At 32.2% G+C, this 13,663-nt stretch overlaps 1 protein-coding gene across 3 annotated transcripts; it reads left to right on the forward strand.

Moving 5' to 3' along the window:
• Positions 1-231: 231 nt before the first annotated feature.
• LOC111702790 (uncharacterized) lies at positions 232-11,773 on the forward strand. 3 transcript variants are annotated; one of them, XM_023474564.1, is made up of 14 exons: positions 232-454; positions 825-915; positions 2,077-2,165; positions 2,241-2,312; positions 3,315-3,387; positions 4,665-4,779; positions 5,265-5,326; positions 5,595-5,658; positions 5,907-6,000; positions 6,222-6,286; positions 6,966-7,050; positions 7,804-7,871; positions 8,932-9,123; positions 11,590-11,773. In XM_023474564.1, the coding sequence occupies exons 1-14, from the start codon at positions 269-271 to the stop codon at positions 11,756-11,758; spliced, it is 1,425 nt and encodes a 474-aa protein (XP_023330332.1). In that variant the 5' UTR covers positions 232-268; the 3' UTR covers positions 11,759-11,773. The 3 variants fall into 3 exon arrangements, with proteins under 3 accessions (XP_023330332.1, XP_023330333.1, XP_023330334.1); XM_023474565.1 differs by having other exon boundaries at positions 232-379; XM_023474566.1 differs by having other exon boundaries at positions 8,932-9,115; positions 11,590-11,683.
• Positions 11,774-13,663: the final 1,890 nt, after the last annotated feature.

Genomic DNA, 13,663 nt, shown 5'->3' on the forward strand with positions numbered 1-13,663 from the left:
TTCAAAAAGAAGTAAATAACATTGAATATAATACAAAACATCTGGATAGATATAAAATGTGATTCTAAAATTTTAGAGTTGGAACCTTTTACTTAGCCAAACTTTTCCCAAAATATTGACAAACCATGTTAAGGTGTGGGCCAAAATATTGACAAACATGTTAAGGTGTGGGCCAATATATTGNGAGGTGTGGGCCAAAATTAAAGTATTTTTTCAACCCATACTATTTTGCTTTTCAAATCAAAGAATTTTCAGACCTGGAAAAATAATGAAAAAGCTGATCCTTCTCTCATTTCTTCTATGGGTCGGTCTAATAACCGGTTTACCAGAAACCGGTTTATCTAGACAGAAGCGGCAGTCTGGGCGGGCCAACGTGCAGGTGAATCGTTCTGGAAGCCGGGGTAGGCAAACTGTAGCTTCTAAGGGAAGCGTATCGGGTCGGGCCACCGTGCAGGTAAGTTTGCTGGCCCTGACAGTTAAAACTTTGCTTTTTATATAAAAAGATCAGCTTATAAAAAGAATGTCCGTTATCAATCTAATATTTACCTAATAGATACTCAGTCACTATCAAACAATAATTAAAACAATTTCATTGGGAACAATTTTCTATTCTAAAATTATCTTTAATCCAAGCAAACCGGCCCCTGGCTTCTAATATGCTTTTGTATTAACCACTAACCTTGGCTTTAAAGGAGTAAATAAAATTAATAACAAGTTTCCCTTGCATGCATAGTAATACATTTAATATATTAAACAAAGCTTTGAAATAAAGTGAAGGAGACAATACATGTTCATATACCATTGGTTTAATTGTCTGTTTGTAGGGATGTACGATGACCCCTTCTGGAATTGATAACATTTTAACCCCAGCGAAAGAGAACGCAATCATCTCTGTCACATGTACAACAGATACAGGTAGAACACCTATACTGTACAACACAATTTTAATCAAATACAGGTTTAAAAGTTAATAAATTTCAAAGAAGAAAAGTTACAAATAGTATTATTATTGCAGAATGTATATCATTATACTACATGTAAGGGGAATTAACGAAAAATTACTGACAATTCGAATACACGAATAAATACAGTTCAGTACAGTGCAGTACTAAAACATAGTCTAGTAGTATATAGGTAACTTGCTTCATCTTGGTTATATCACAGTATTATTACAACAGATACACATTTAGACAGGATAAGTTTCATTAAACTGACTGATGGTAAAAATATTGTTAGAAAACTTATACATAAATAGCAGATAGTGCAAGTGCATTTAATACATTTATAATTATAGGTAGTTATACAAATCTTAGGTAATTAAGTAAAATTACAAAAAGTACAAATCTATGTAATTAAGTACAATTTAGCACAATAATAGAAAGAAGATGTTAAGCAATTACTAAAGCAAATAAGAAAAATTGTCAATTAAGTAATAAATGACTATTAATAAAAACCGAGCTTTCTTATTCTTCGTTAGAAATATTTCATTGAAATTTTGTATATTTATTGCATTATTAAAATTTGATAAAATAAACATGTTATATGCTGACATATGAGACGAATTCAAAATATTTATTAAAAACCCTAGCTAGGTTTTCTATATTCTATAACAATTAAGTATACAGATCGATCCAGACAGAATGAGATATTAATGACGACCCAAAACTCTTTGTAAATAACGATCTCAGCATTTAATTTGAAGTTCTGCCTTAACTATAATTTTTTGTGATTTGATTTGATTTTATTTTATTTTATTTGATATGCCAACAAAATTACAGAATGGCAGGAAACCATGAGGATGCCTGAGAAAATACTGATATAATTCCGTTTAGTCGTCTTTTAAGTCTCTGGACTGGATGAAGCAACCCTGTATTGGGACTAGATTTAATGAATTTCATTAAAAGTAGTTGAACCGCATTGACTGAGTTGAGCCACTTGTTTGTGCCCCGGGTCAAGCTGAAGAAAAGTGGTTCAACTTAGTCTGCGCGGTTCAACTATGTCTAGTAATTCATTTCATCTGGTTTTTGTGTCTATATATTCTTTGTTATTTATAATTATCATTATCTCATTTTTTAGCCCCGGATTCTTGTGTCTTCCAACACGCGGCTCCGATGGATGTAGGTCTTGTTACCAGTGCCGGCGGAAGCGCAGCTAATGACCAGTATGTAAGTAAACACATCTAAACCAAACTAGACTTGTATAGCAAATTATTTTTGCATCTTTCTATTTTACTATTTTAGAATACGAAATGCACTGCAACTCTTCAGACTAATGGACAAACGTGTCCGGATGATTCTAGGATAACATACGTTGTAAGTAAACATTTACTAATTTAAAACTCTTATCAAAGGGATTGTTCACTTGTTTCCAAAATGATCAAAACTCTCTGTTTAATGTTCTCTCAGAAAACCGCAGTGTCAAAAAAAAAATTATGCGGATTTTTTTTAATATTGTGAACTATTGATGTTACAACTAGCAAAGTTTTTGCCCAAAATGAATTGTGGTTGTGCCACAAACTCAAATTTTCTAATCATACTTTCCAGCCTAATGGTGTGCAAACCTTTAATATATCAAACTTAGATTATTTCATCTGACAGAATTCATAGCTTCTGAGGTTTACCACACTGGGTTACAAAGATGTTATGGGATTAGGAAATCAGAGTTTGTGACAAAGACTCAATTCCTTGCATGTGGAAATGCAATTAGCAACACCTTTAAGCAGTGAAATAGGTCTAGTTGTGATCTTAAATTCAAAATTAGGAACACCTTTAAGCAGTGAAATAGGTCTAGTTGTGAATGTGATCTTAAATTCAAAATTAGGAACACCTTTAAGCAATGAAATAGGTCTAGTTGTGATCTTAAATTCAAAATTAGCAACACCTAATTAAGCAGTGAAATAGGTCTAGTTGTGAATGTGATCTTAAATTCAAAATTAGGAACACCTTTAAGCAATGAAATAGGTCTAGTTGTGATCTTAAATTCAAAATTAGGAACACCTTTAAGCAGTGAAATAGGTCTAGTTGTGATCTTAAATTCAAAATTTGAAAGTGATAACTGAGAGACAACTTCAAGATGGTCTTTGAACTTTGATTTAAAGAAAATAAAAAGTTTGCGCCTTTAAAAATGTCGTGTTTATTTTAGAAATATACTGGATTTTGGAATGAATTAAAAAGCAAAATAACAATTAATAGTTTGCAATATCTGAGCTATGGTCTACGACGCGACGTTGGGTTTCAAAGATAAAGAAAATCGGAGTTTGTGGTAAAAACTTAATTCCTGAAATGAAAAATATGAATGATTAAAATGTGTTATAGATGACATCAACATCATGTGGATTCAGAATCAGCAAGGCAGAGCCTGATGATACAGGGAGATGGATTCTAACAGGTACAATCTTAAATAATTTCAACACCCCTCCCCTCTATTGCTTGCCCCACCCCTCCCCGGCCATTAAAAAGCTCCGGTTCATTTGAGGTATACCATCACACCGACTTAAAATCATTTACGTTTTCCTGCAGCAGGGTTGCGCAATTCACTTTTGTAGAGACCCCAAAATTGAAAATAATTAGCTTTTAAAATTATAAACATTGGTTTCTAATTTGAACTTGATCAGACAAAGCTTTTACGGGTACCGATGTGAATCCATTTTTCATCAAAATCTAAAGGTTGAATTCTTTTGTTAATGCCAATAAATTATTTATATATACAGGGTGAGTAAAAAAAGGGTGAATAGCGTGATCTTGCATACAATACAGAATTTTTTTTGGTAATCCCATTTTTGATAATGCATGAAATTTTGATTTTTTTTTGAAAGGCAATCTGATAGACACTTTAAAAAATCAGCGAAACTGTTTTATACTCAAAATTAGATAACTAGAAAATTGTATACTTTTCTTGTTTGCTTGTTTGTATATCCAATAAATATTAAAACTGCTGAACCGATCGGGCACAATTTGTTCGTGGCAACTCACATGACCCCCGAGGCCCCAGAGAACGAGAAGGGGTTTTAATTTTGAAAATTCGCAAATTTTAACAGAAAAATCAGCGAAATACGACTTACAATAAAACAAATTTGTTGCTTTGAAGAGCAACGTAACAGCTTAAATTGTAATATACTAGAAAAGTTTAGGATCTTAAAGTTTAACAAATAAGACTAAATAAAACTTAAAGTTTTCTCTAAAGTGTCAAACTTTTCTGTTACTAAAAACAAACATTTTAATAATATAAAAATATTTTTCTCTTGCTTTTATGAATTGTCAATTAATATTTTAAATCATTCAAAAGTAAGCAATAAAATTCAATTTTGTTTGGGATCTTTTTCTACTTCAGAAAGTAAAAAAACCTTGACTTTTTGAGGAACTGAAAACTGAATACTAGAGATGGCATGTCCGTTTTCCAATGTTACCTTCTGAACAAAGATCTGATCAATCCTTTGTGGATTGTTGATTCTCCTATAAAGTGGCTTTCGCATTTACACAGCGGTACAACAAAGGACACTTTTCAAGATAAAAAAGACAATATATTCTTCTTTTTTCCTCATGGTTATAGGGTGCAGTTGTGAATCGGTCCTATCATTTAAGGTCTACACCTAAAACGGTCATGCAGTAGTTAAAATTCAAATATCAAAAATTATCGATTGATAATAATTCAGATTATATTTTTAGTGTCTGAGGCGATGGCATCTGGTTCAATGGTAGATAACACTAAAACAGTTACAATCTATACTTTCAACAGAACCCTCACAGATATCACAGATGATAGAGATTCTCTTATCACAAGGAATTCAATCCTTAAAATCAAACACAGCTCAAAAATACGTTTTAAATATCAATTAAAAAGACTTTTCATCACCCCCCTCCCCCTCCCCTCCCCCGGGGAGGTATGTGGGGGGAATATATTTCCCTGTAAACTAAAGACCTGGCTTAATTAAGAGTTTTGCTTTCCTTTTTATCCCCTTTATATTTTAGAGTTTTATATTCTTGTTTTACCAGCAGCACTAGAGGTTCAATGTTTAAAAATTAAATACTGCTATTTTCAGTTTGAATAGATGACAATTTTTCCTTAAAACTAAAGCTAAAAACAAGTAATTTATAGTTCTAAAAGGATCCTAAAAGTATTTTTAGGTTAGTGGGGTAACATTTAAAGGCCAAGACGTTGCGACCCTTCAAATTTGAACGGGCCAGTCTTGAAAATGGAAGCAAATCTTATTATCAGTCTGTATCTAAGTAAACTAATAACACATTTCATTTTGATTATTGAATTAGGAATGTTGATGCATGGTTTAATTATGATGATAACGAAGAGGAGTGGAGAGCTGGCAGTATAGGTATTTATTTATATATTTAAATATTTTTTCTTTTATTATTTTTTTCATCAATGTTTTCAAAAAGTGGTACGATATATATATTTAAAACGGAATGCAATTTTTATATCTTACTTTTAAATTTTATCTCGTTTTATTTAATCAGAATTTTTTTTTGATTTAGAATTTTTAAATCGTTAGAACATGGTTAGAACTGATCAGGATTAAACAAGATCAAAAAATGTATTGCTCAATTTTTTTTTAATATTCTAATTTTTCATTTAATTTTCAGGAGGTTGGGAGCAAGTTGAGTTAAACTGTAATGCTAGGGGAGGTAGACCTGAACCTAAGATTAGGTAAAGGAATTGAGTCTTTGTCACAAACTCTGATTTTCTAATACCTGTATCTTTGCAATCCAATTTCGTAGACGTTAGATATTTCAAACTATGAATTCTGTTAGATCAAATAGCCTAAGTTTGAAATATCAAGGGTTTCCACCATTAGGTTGCCAAGATAAAAGGATTGGAAAATTTGAGTTTGTGGCAAAAACTCAATTCCTTTGGACAGATGAGGATACTTATACAAATAATAATAACAATGATAGGTGGTATATAAACAATGATGACCGCAATGCCTTTGGTGGAGAATCTGGAAGCAGTGATGCTGATAAAGTATTCAGTGTCAGAGAAAGCTATGGGGTGAATATTAGTTCTTCATTGCATAATTCTTTTCTTTAAAGTATAAACTGGATGGGTTCGGCTTTTTTAATTAGAATTCAATTGCCTTTTGGTATATAATAATATAAGTCAACAATCTTAAAAGATTTTTTTCTATTTTCTAATTTTCTAATTTTTTAATTCAATTATTTGGTTTTAAAAGAAAGAATAAAACTTTTTAGCTTAACTTTTTTTGTGTACAGACAACGTATGATGATGAAGGTTATATACGAGACAAAATATCTCAACTTATATTTGATGTTGACAGGTATATTAGATACTAGCTGGGGTACCCGGCGATGCCCAGGGTTTAGAAATAATCGTTTGTTCAGCTTTTGTCACCCCATGGTTCCCCTAAAAATGGCCTACTATTTTGGTCCAGTTGGCTAACTAATATATATTTTGTTTATCAACAATGAGCTTTATTATATGTTAAATATTCAAATAAATTCAGAAAATTAAAATTTGTCTATAATGCCAGGTTCACAATAACTAAGTCCTCTTTTGAGGCCACATTCTCATTTTTTGGACACAAATCAATAACAGACTTTTTGAAATCGACTAAGACCTTATTTAAAAAATCACAAGTTAAAACTTTCTGTGTTGACATAATTGTAAATACGCGACGAGTATATACTATAAGATTGAAACACAATCTGAACTTTAAATCATTAATTCTGAATGTTTTCATCTTGATGTAAAATCTTGATGTAAAATCTTGATGTAAAAAATTAGGTTCAATATTTTCCCTGTTAAGATTTTGTTATTTTTGCAAATTTTATGCCTTTAATTTTAATACGCAAGAATCTTTAATCAATTACAAGCTAATACAAGTGCATGAATCATTTAATTTGCGGGATTGCTTTGAATTTAAACCTAGTTAATTACTGATATAAAAAAGTGACTTATTTTTTTGTTTAAAAAGTAAATTTTTGTCTTGTTTCCAGGGACCTATTAAACTACCTATGGGAGAAAAATCAGATTAACTCGAATCCAACAACAGGACAGTTTACATTCGATCTTGTCTGTGAGGTAAAACATTTGAAAATATAATTTTTAAAAATGCAATCTTTTAATTTTTGCTTTTCTTAGCGTCAAACTTACACGTTGTGTGTTGTAATCATTCCTTGTTGTATTCTAATGGTTATGAGTTTGAAAAACGAAATGCATTCGACGCTTATTTATTATAACGATCTCCGCAATGAGTTAAAGGAACTGCAAACGTAGTTTTACGTGACCCTCCAGTGAAAGATTGGGATGTCGGACCCTGTAAAGCGTTGTCTAATTAAGAATGAATTAGTTATCCACGTTTTTTAGTTTCAAAAAATGTCCATTTTGATATAAAGTTTCTCATTAAAAGTGACTTGTGCACTTCTTGCTTAAGAAACAATGAAGAAATTATCAGAATTAAAGACTTTTCATGCCAGAAAAACAATTGATAATATTAAGGTTTGAAGGATACCGTTGGGAATCTGACATGTATCTCTTTTTTTAAATGAAGGGTCACTTACAAGTACGACGAGTCAAGTTTTCAGTTGGAATTTGCTGACATCATGTTTAGAATATTTTTTAATGTCATTTGACTTTGAGTGACAACATTTAAAATTGTTGATCCAGATTTTTAAGAAATAAAAGAAGTTTTTTTAAAATCATTTTGAAATCATGCATTGTCTTGTCATGTTATGGTTCTCACCTATTAAATATTCTTCTTCAGAATGATTGGTACCCAAAATGTTGTCCAAATGCCTGAACAGTCCTTTCAACAAGCATTTTTTTATCCTCTAGGTTAATCAAGGAGACTATGGGATGGAGAAAATTAGTACAACAATAACAATTAAAAGAATTTATTTCGAGTAAGTACTTTGATATAAAACATACAAAAATAATTCATTGCTTGTAACTACTGAAATTGCATTGAGTTTACAAAATATTTTGGTGAGACCCCAAAAAGTGCAAAAAGAAGGCCATATTCAACCAATTTTTTGTTGTTTTAAATGATATAGTTCCACCAGTATAGCTTGAAAATCAACTTAACAAGTGAAATGACCCATAGTATAGTGTACACGTTGAACTATTTGACATCATAACTTTATTCTAATCGTCGTAATCATAATACAAAGTTTTATGTTTGAATATTTTTAGTTTTTATTTTAATTTTCCACAAATAATTGATTTAAACTTGTTAAATGTGTATATTCTACAAAACACAACATTGTGTGAAAAATTTTCTTATCTTTCCCGTCTTTGTGTCAGCCCTAGTTAGGTAAGCTTTAAGTAAATATGAGTCAACAACGGTTTTTTGGAAGTTTATAAACAATAAAACTATCCCTAGCATTACTCCCTCCCCACAACCTATACTCCGAGTGTTTTTGAGCGTTTTGGTTCGATTTTTAAAAACATTTAATAAAATTTCTGAAGTTTCTTAACTGTATTCTGTTAAAGGTTTCTTTTATTGAACTTTGCAATACGTTTATATGTTCGATTTTGAGTTTTTTGGGATTATTATCGTTCTAAGCACATTTTTTCTCTCAGGCTCCAAATTTGGCATAGGATTTATCATTGAATCCCTCCGTACATGGTTAAACTTTTCATTGATTTAAATTTTTCTGAGATAAATGATGCCATTTTATTTTGATTTTAAGCGACCTTAAACCATATAAGAAAATATACAAATTAAATAACGTGATTCAAAATAAAATTTCAATTTAATGGCCGCACTGTAATTGTAGTTTTAAGTGCACACCATTAATGGAGTCATTCGTCTGATTAAGAATGAATAAGATTTCCATGATTTTACTTTGAAAATTGGTTGACTTAATTGGATTTCTTTTATATAAGTGGGTTGTATATTTCTGCTCCAGAAATGATATTATGTAAATTAAACACTTTTCAATTTTGACTTTTTTTTTACAGAGATAGACTGAAAACCAGCACCATCGGATGGATTGTTGGAGGAGTCCTGGTTGGAATCCTTCTTATCCTGATCATTCTGGTGGCATTGTGGGCCAAGGCTTCCGGTCGATGGTGCTTCGAGGACGACGAGTACAGTTACGGGAACCCCAACGATCCTAAGAGAAGACCGCGGACACAAGCTCAGGTTTACAGGTTTATACTTACTTTGTCCGTTAGGTTTCAAGCATAGGGATGGGCTGAGTTTTAGGTTTCAAGTAGATACGGGAGTAGTGTTAGTTTTCAAGTAGATACGGGAGTAGTGTTAGGTTTCAAGTATAGATACAGGCAAAATAAAGTTTTAAGTAGAGATTGGAATCGTGTTAGGTTTTCAGTAGAGATTGTCATAGTTTTAGGTTTCAAGTAGAAATGGTCAAAGTAAGGTTTCGAGTAGAGATTGCCATAGTTTTAGATTTAAGGTATATATGGAATAATTTTAGGTTTCAAGAAGAGATTGTCATAATTTTAGGTTTAAAGCATATATGGATAATTTTAGGTTTCAAGTAAAGATCGTCATAGTTAGGTTTCAAGTAAAGATGGTCATCGTTTTAGGTTTGCAGTAAAGATGGTCATAATTCTATCCTAGACGAGTTTTATGAGGAATGAGGCTACACACCCCATAACGTGATCAATCTTAATAGCTTGATTCAGTAAAGATCGGTTTTAAGCAAAGATTGTCATAGCTAGGTTTCAAGTAGAGATGGTCATAGTTAAGTTTCAAGTCGAAATGGTCATAGTTTTAGGTTTCAAGTAGAGAATGTCATAGTAAGGTTTCAAGTAGAGATGGTCATAATTAGGTTTAAAGCTGAAATGGTCATAGTTTTAGCTTTCAAGTAGAGAATGTCATAGTAAGGTTTCAAGAAGAGATGATCATAGTTAGGTTTTAAGTAAAAATTGTCAAAGTTAGGTTTCAAGTAGAGATAGTCATAGTATTAGGTTTCAAGGAGAGAAAGGCATAGTTGAGTGTTAAGTAGAGATGGTCATAGTTAGGTTTCAAGGAGAGATGGGCATAGTTTTAGATTTCAGGTAGAGATTGTCATAGTTTTAGGTTTCAAGAAAAGATTGTCATAGTTAGGTTTCAAGTAGAGATGGTCATTGTTAGGTTTTAAGTAAAGATTGTCAAAGTTAGGTTTCAAGTAGAGATGGGCATAGTTAAGTTTTAAGTCGAAATGGTCATAGTTTTAGGTTTCAAGTAGAGAATGTCATAGTAAGATTTCAAGTAGAGATGGTCATAGTTAGGTTTAAAGCAGAAATGGTCATAGTTTTAGGTTTCAAGTAAAGATTGTCAAAGTTAGGTTTCAAGTAGAGATAGTCATAGTTTTAGGTTTCAAGAAAAGATTGTCATAGTTAGGTTTCAAGTAGAGATGGGCATAGTTTTAGGTTTCAAGTAGAGATTGTCATAGTTAGGTTTCAAGTAGAGATGGTCATTGTTAGGTTTCAAGTAGAGATAATTAACATTTGCTCTTGTTACACTCTGCCATATTTTAACCCTGAAAGAAAATATAGACCGAAAAACTAGCTAAAAAAGAACAAAGTGATGTCAAATCTCTACTTATAAGATTGTAGAATAAGATTAAAATAAGGATAGATAGAATAAAATGGTTTAGTGCGTAATAGTTCCTAAAATTAGTTGCGTAAAATCCTAAAACGTACGAGTTTACTGACATGTCAGACATGATTGTGTGTCTGTGATGGCAGATTCCTAAGGAGTTTGTGTCACAATCTCAAACTTTCTAATCCATATAGCTTTGCAACCTAATAGTGGAAACCTTTGATGTGTCAAACTTAGATTATCTGACCTAACAGAATTCATAGTTTAAAATATCAAAGGTCTACCTACCACTCCTGTATGCCGAGTCCATTAGCGCCTGATCCAATCAGGGTTCAGTCATGTGTTTGTTGTCTATTCTGAACCAATATTAATAGTATGGCGGTTACGACATTGGGTTGCAAAGATATTGGAATTTAAAAACCCGAGTTTGTGGCAAAAACTCAGGTCCTTTACCCATCTCCCCTAGTTGCTTGAATTGCATTTGTATAAAATTAATAGAATGAATCATTTTGTGTTGATAGTAGGAGAGGTATATAAGGAAGATAAGGGAGGGAAGGAATGAAAACAAAGGAGAGATAAGACCTGCCTAGAGTTGACATTTATAATCTATATAATCATTAAACTTAACAATATATAGAACATGGAGAAATAGCCGTTAAAAATATACAGGGTTACCCACAAAGAATGAGACTTAAGAGACGATTACGGAATTTGTATTGTCCATTTTCTTGCATTTTCAGGGTTCCTTGTAGCACAAAAATGGTTTATTTCTGTGCTTAATCACTTAGTAAAACATCATAATACTCAATTGAATGCAGCAACCAAAAATCAAGATTAAAATCGTCACATTTTTAGAGGTTTGGGTCGTTTTTACAAGTCTCATTCTTTGTGGTTAACCCTGGTTATTGATACATATTAAGACATTGGTTAATTTGGAAAAGATGTTTAAATAAATATTTATATTCTATTTTCTCTTCCCCTACCACGATCAAAAGTTTTAAAAAATTCATTTAAAAAATAAGAAAATATGCAATATTTTTAAATACAAATAATAAACAAAAAATTTTCAGCGCTGAAGACACTGATTCGTCTGGACCTGTGAAAGCCATGAGATATGCTCCTACTGCCCCTAGTAGGACTACAACTACTCTAGTTGGACAGGTCCAAGGGTCCCCGGCCCCTACACCTAATACTCAGGGTCCTCTCTTTATCAAAAATAAAAATCAGGTTAGAAAGTAAAGTTTAAAGTTTTTCAATTGAGATATTTAGGAGGGGATTTGTCAGAGAAGATTATTTCTATTTCAAATTATTTTTCTTGAACATTACACATTACACATTACACATTACACATTACACATTACACATTACACATTACACATTACACATTACACATTACACATTNCACATCTCACATCTCACATCTCACATCTCACATCTCACATCTCACATTTCAAATTTCACATTAGATTGTACACTATACATTATACATTATACATTACACATTACACATTACACATTACACATTACACATTACACATTACACATTACACATTACACATTACACATTACATATTCTCATTAAATATTTCTGCAATCATCCCAATTTCGTGTGTTCATGTTAAGTGTGGAAAATCTTTTTCTAAAAACCATGATATGAAACTGCACAAAGAAAGGATTCATTATGAGAGAAGGTAATTTTTCAATTAGCTTTAATGTAATAAAATCTTAGTGTGAGGGGAAGAAAATAATGTTCATTTGAATTCAATAGGGATTTAGGGATTAGTAAATATGTGTTTGTGGCAAAGACTATAATTCCATTGTAGTTCAACTCCTCATATTTCAGCAGACAATCCTCTTCTTATTTTATGAACAAAAATTGTTTATAGTTAACATTATATGATATGGTCTCTTATAATAAGAAGTGGTTCATGGTAAAATCGTGGTGGGGGGGGGGGAGATTGGTGGACTCCGCTGAAATATTTTATGGTTATTCCAAAAAATTTCAATAAAAATGAATTTCTAAACCAGAGCTGGAAACTTTAGAATGTGATTTCCTTAATCGCAATTACATAATCTGAGTATCCAATGGACACACTTTTGGGTTTCTTCTTAAACCGTTCATTCTTGGATAAAGAAGAAAAAAATCCAAAACCGGTATTTTTAAATTAGAGAGTTCCTCCCGTTTCTGTACAATAATCTTTCAGGATACAAGTACAAGATTAGATTAGTTTCGATATTAAGAGAAATTGACGTGCACCGGAATTGCGTTTGGAAACCCTACATAAAACACAACGGAAATCACTGAATTCTACTGAGTGATATAATATCTATATCTTCTAGGTATATGTGCCCTGTATGTGGTAAACGCCTAAGTAAGATTCAGGAACACATGAGAAGAATACATCCAGACTTTAACTATGATCCTGCCAATATTCAGGTTAGATGTTGGAAGAGTTTTGGAGAGTTTATAGGAGTTCAGATGAGTTTATGAGAGTGTTGGAGAGTTAGGAGAGTTTAGAAGAGTTAAGAAGAGTTAAGAAGAGTTAAGAAGAGTTAAGAAGAGTTAAGAAGAGTTAAGAAGAGTTAAGAAGAGTTTAGANGAGTTTTAAAGAGTTTTAAAGAGTTTTAAAGAGTTTTAAAGAGTTTTAAAGAGTTTTAAAGAGTTTTAAAGAAGGGGTTAAAAGGGGTTAAAAGGGGTTAAAAGGGGTTAAAAGGGGTTAAAAGGGTTTAAAAGGGTTTAAAAGGGTTAAGAGAGGTTAGGAGGGGTTAGGAGGGGTTAGGAGATGTTAGGAAAGGTTTGGAGAGGTTAGGTTAGGTTTGGAGAGGTTAGGAGAGGTTAGGCAAGGTTAGGTTAGGTTAGGACATCTTTGAAGAGGTTAGGAGGGATTTGTAGAGTTCAAGAGAAGTTAAGCGACGTTAGGGGAGTTCATGAGTGGTTAGAGGTTGGAAGAGGGTAGGAGAGATCAGAAGAGGTTAGGAGAGGTAAGAAGGTGTTAAGAGAGGTTAGGAAAGTTTAGAAGAGGCTATAAGAGGTTGGAAGAGGTTAGGAGAGATTAGAAGGTGTTAAGAGAGGTTAAGAAAATTTAGAAGAGGCTAGAAGAGGCTAGAAGAGGCCAGAAGAAGTTAGAAGATCATGATGTTAGG

The sequence above is a fragment of the Eurytemora carolleeae genome, unplaced genomic scaffold, assembly GCF_000591075.1.
Source record: "Eurytemora carolleeae unplaced genomic scaffold, Eaff_2.0 scaffold426, whole genome shotgun sequence".
NCBI lineage: Eukaryota > Metazoa > Arthropoda > Copepoda > Calanoida > Temoridae > Eurytemora > Eurytemora carolleeae.

Coding starts and splice junctions, on each gene's coding strand:
- LOC111702790 (XM_023474564.1), top strand. CDS start 269: ATGAAAAAGCTGATCCTTCTCTCATTTCTTCTATGGGTCGGTCTAATA. Junction 455..824: donor CGGGTCGGGCCACCGTGCAG/GTAAGTTTGCTG, acceptor GTCTGTTTGTAG/GGATGTACGATGACCCCTTC. Junction 2,313..3,314: donor ATTCTAGGATAACATACGTT/GTAAGTAAACAT, acceptor AATGTGTTATAG/ATGACATCAACATCATGTGG.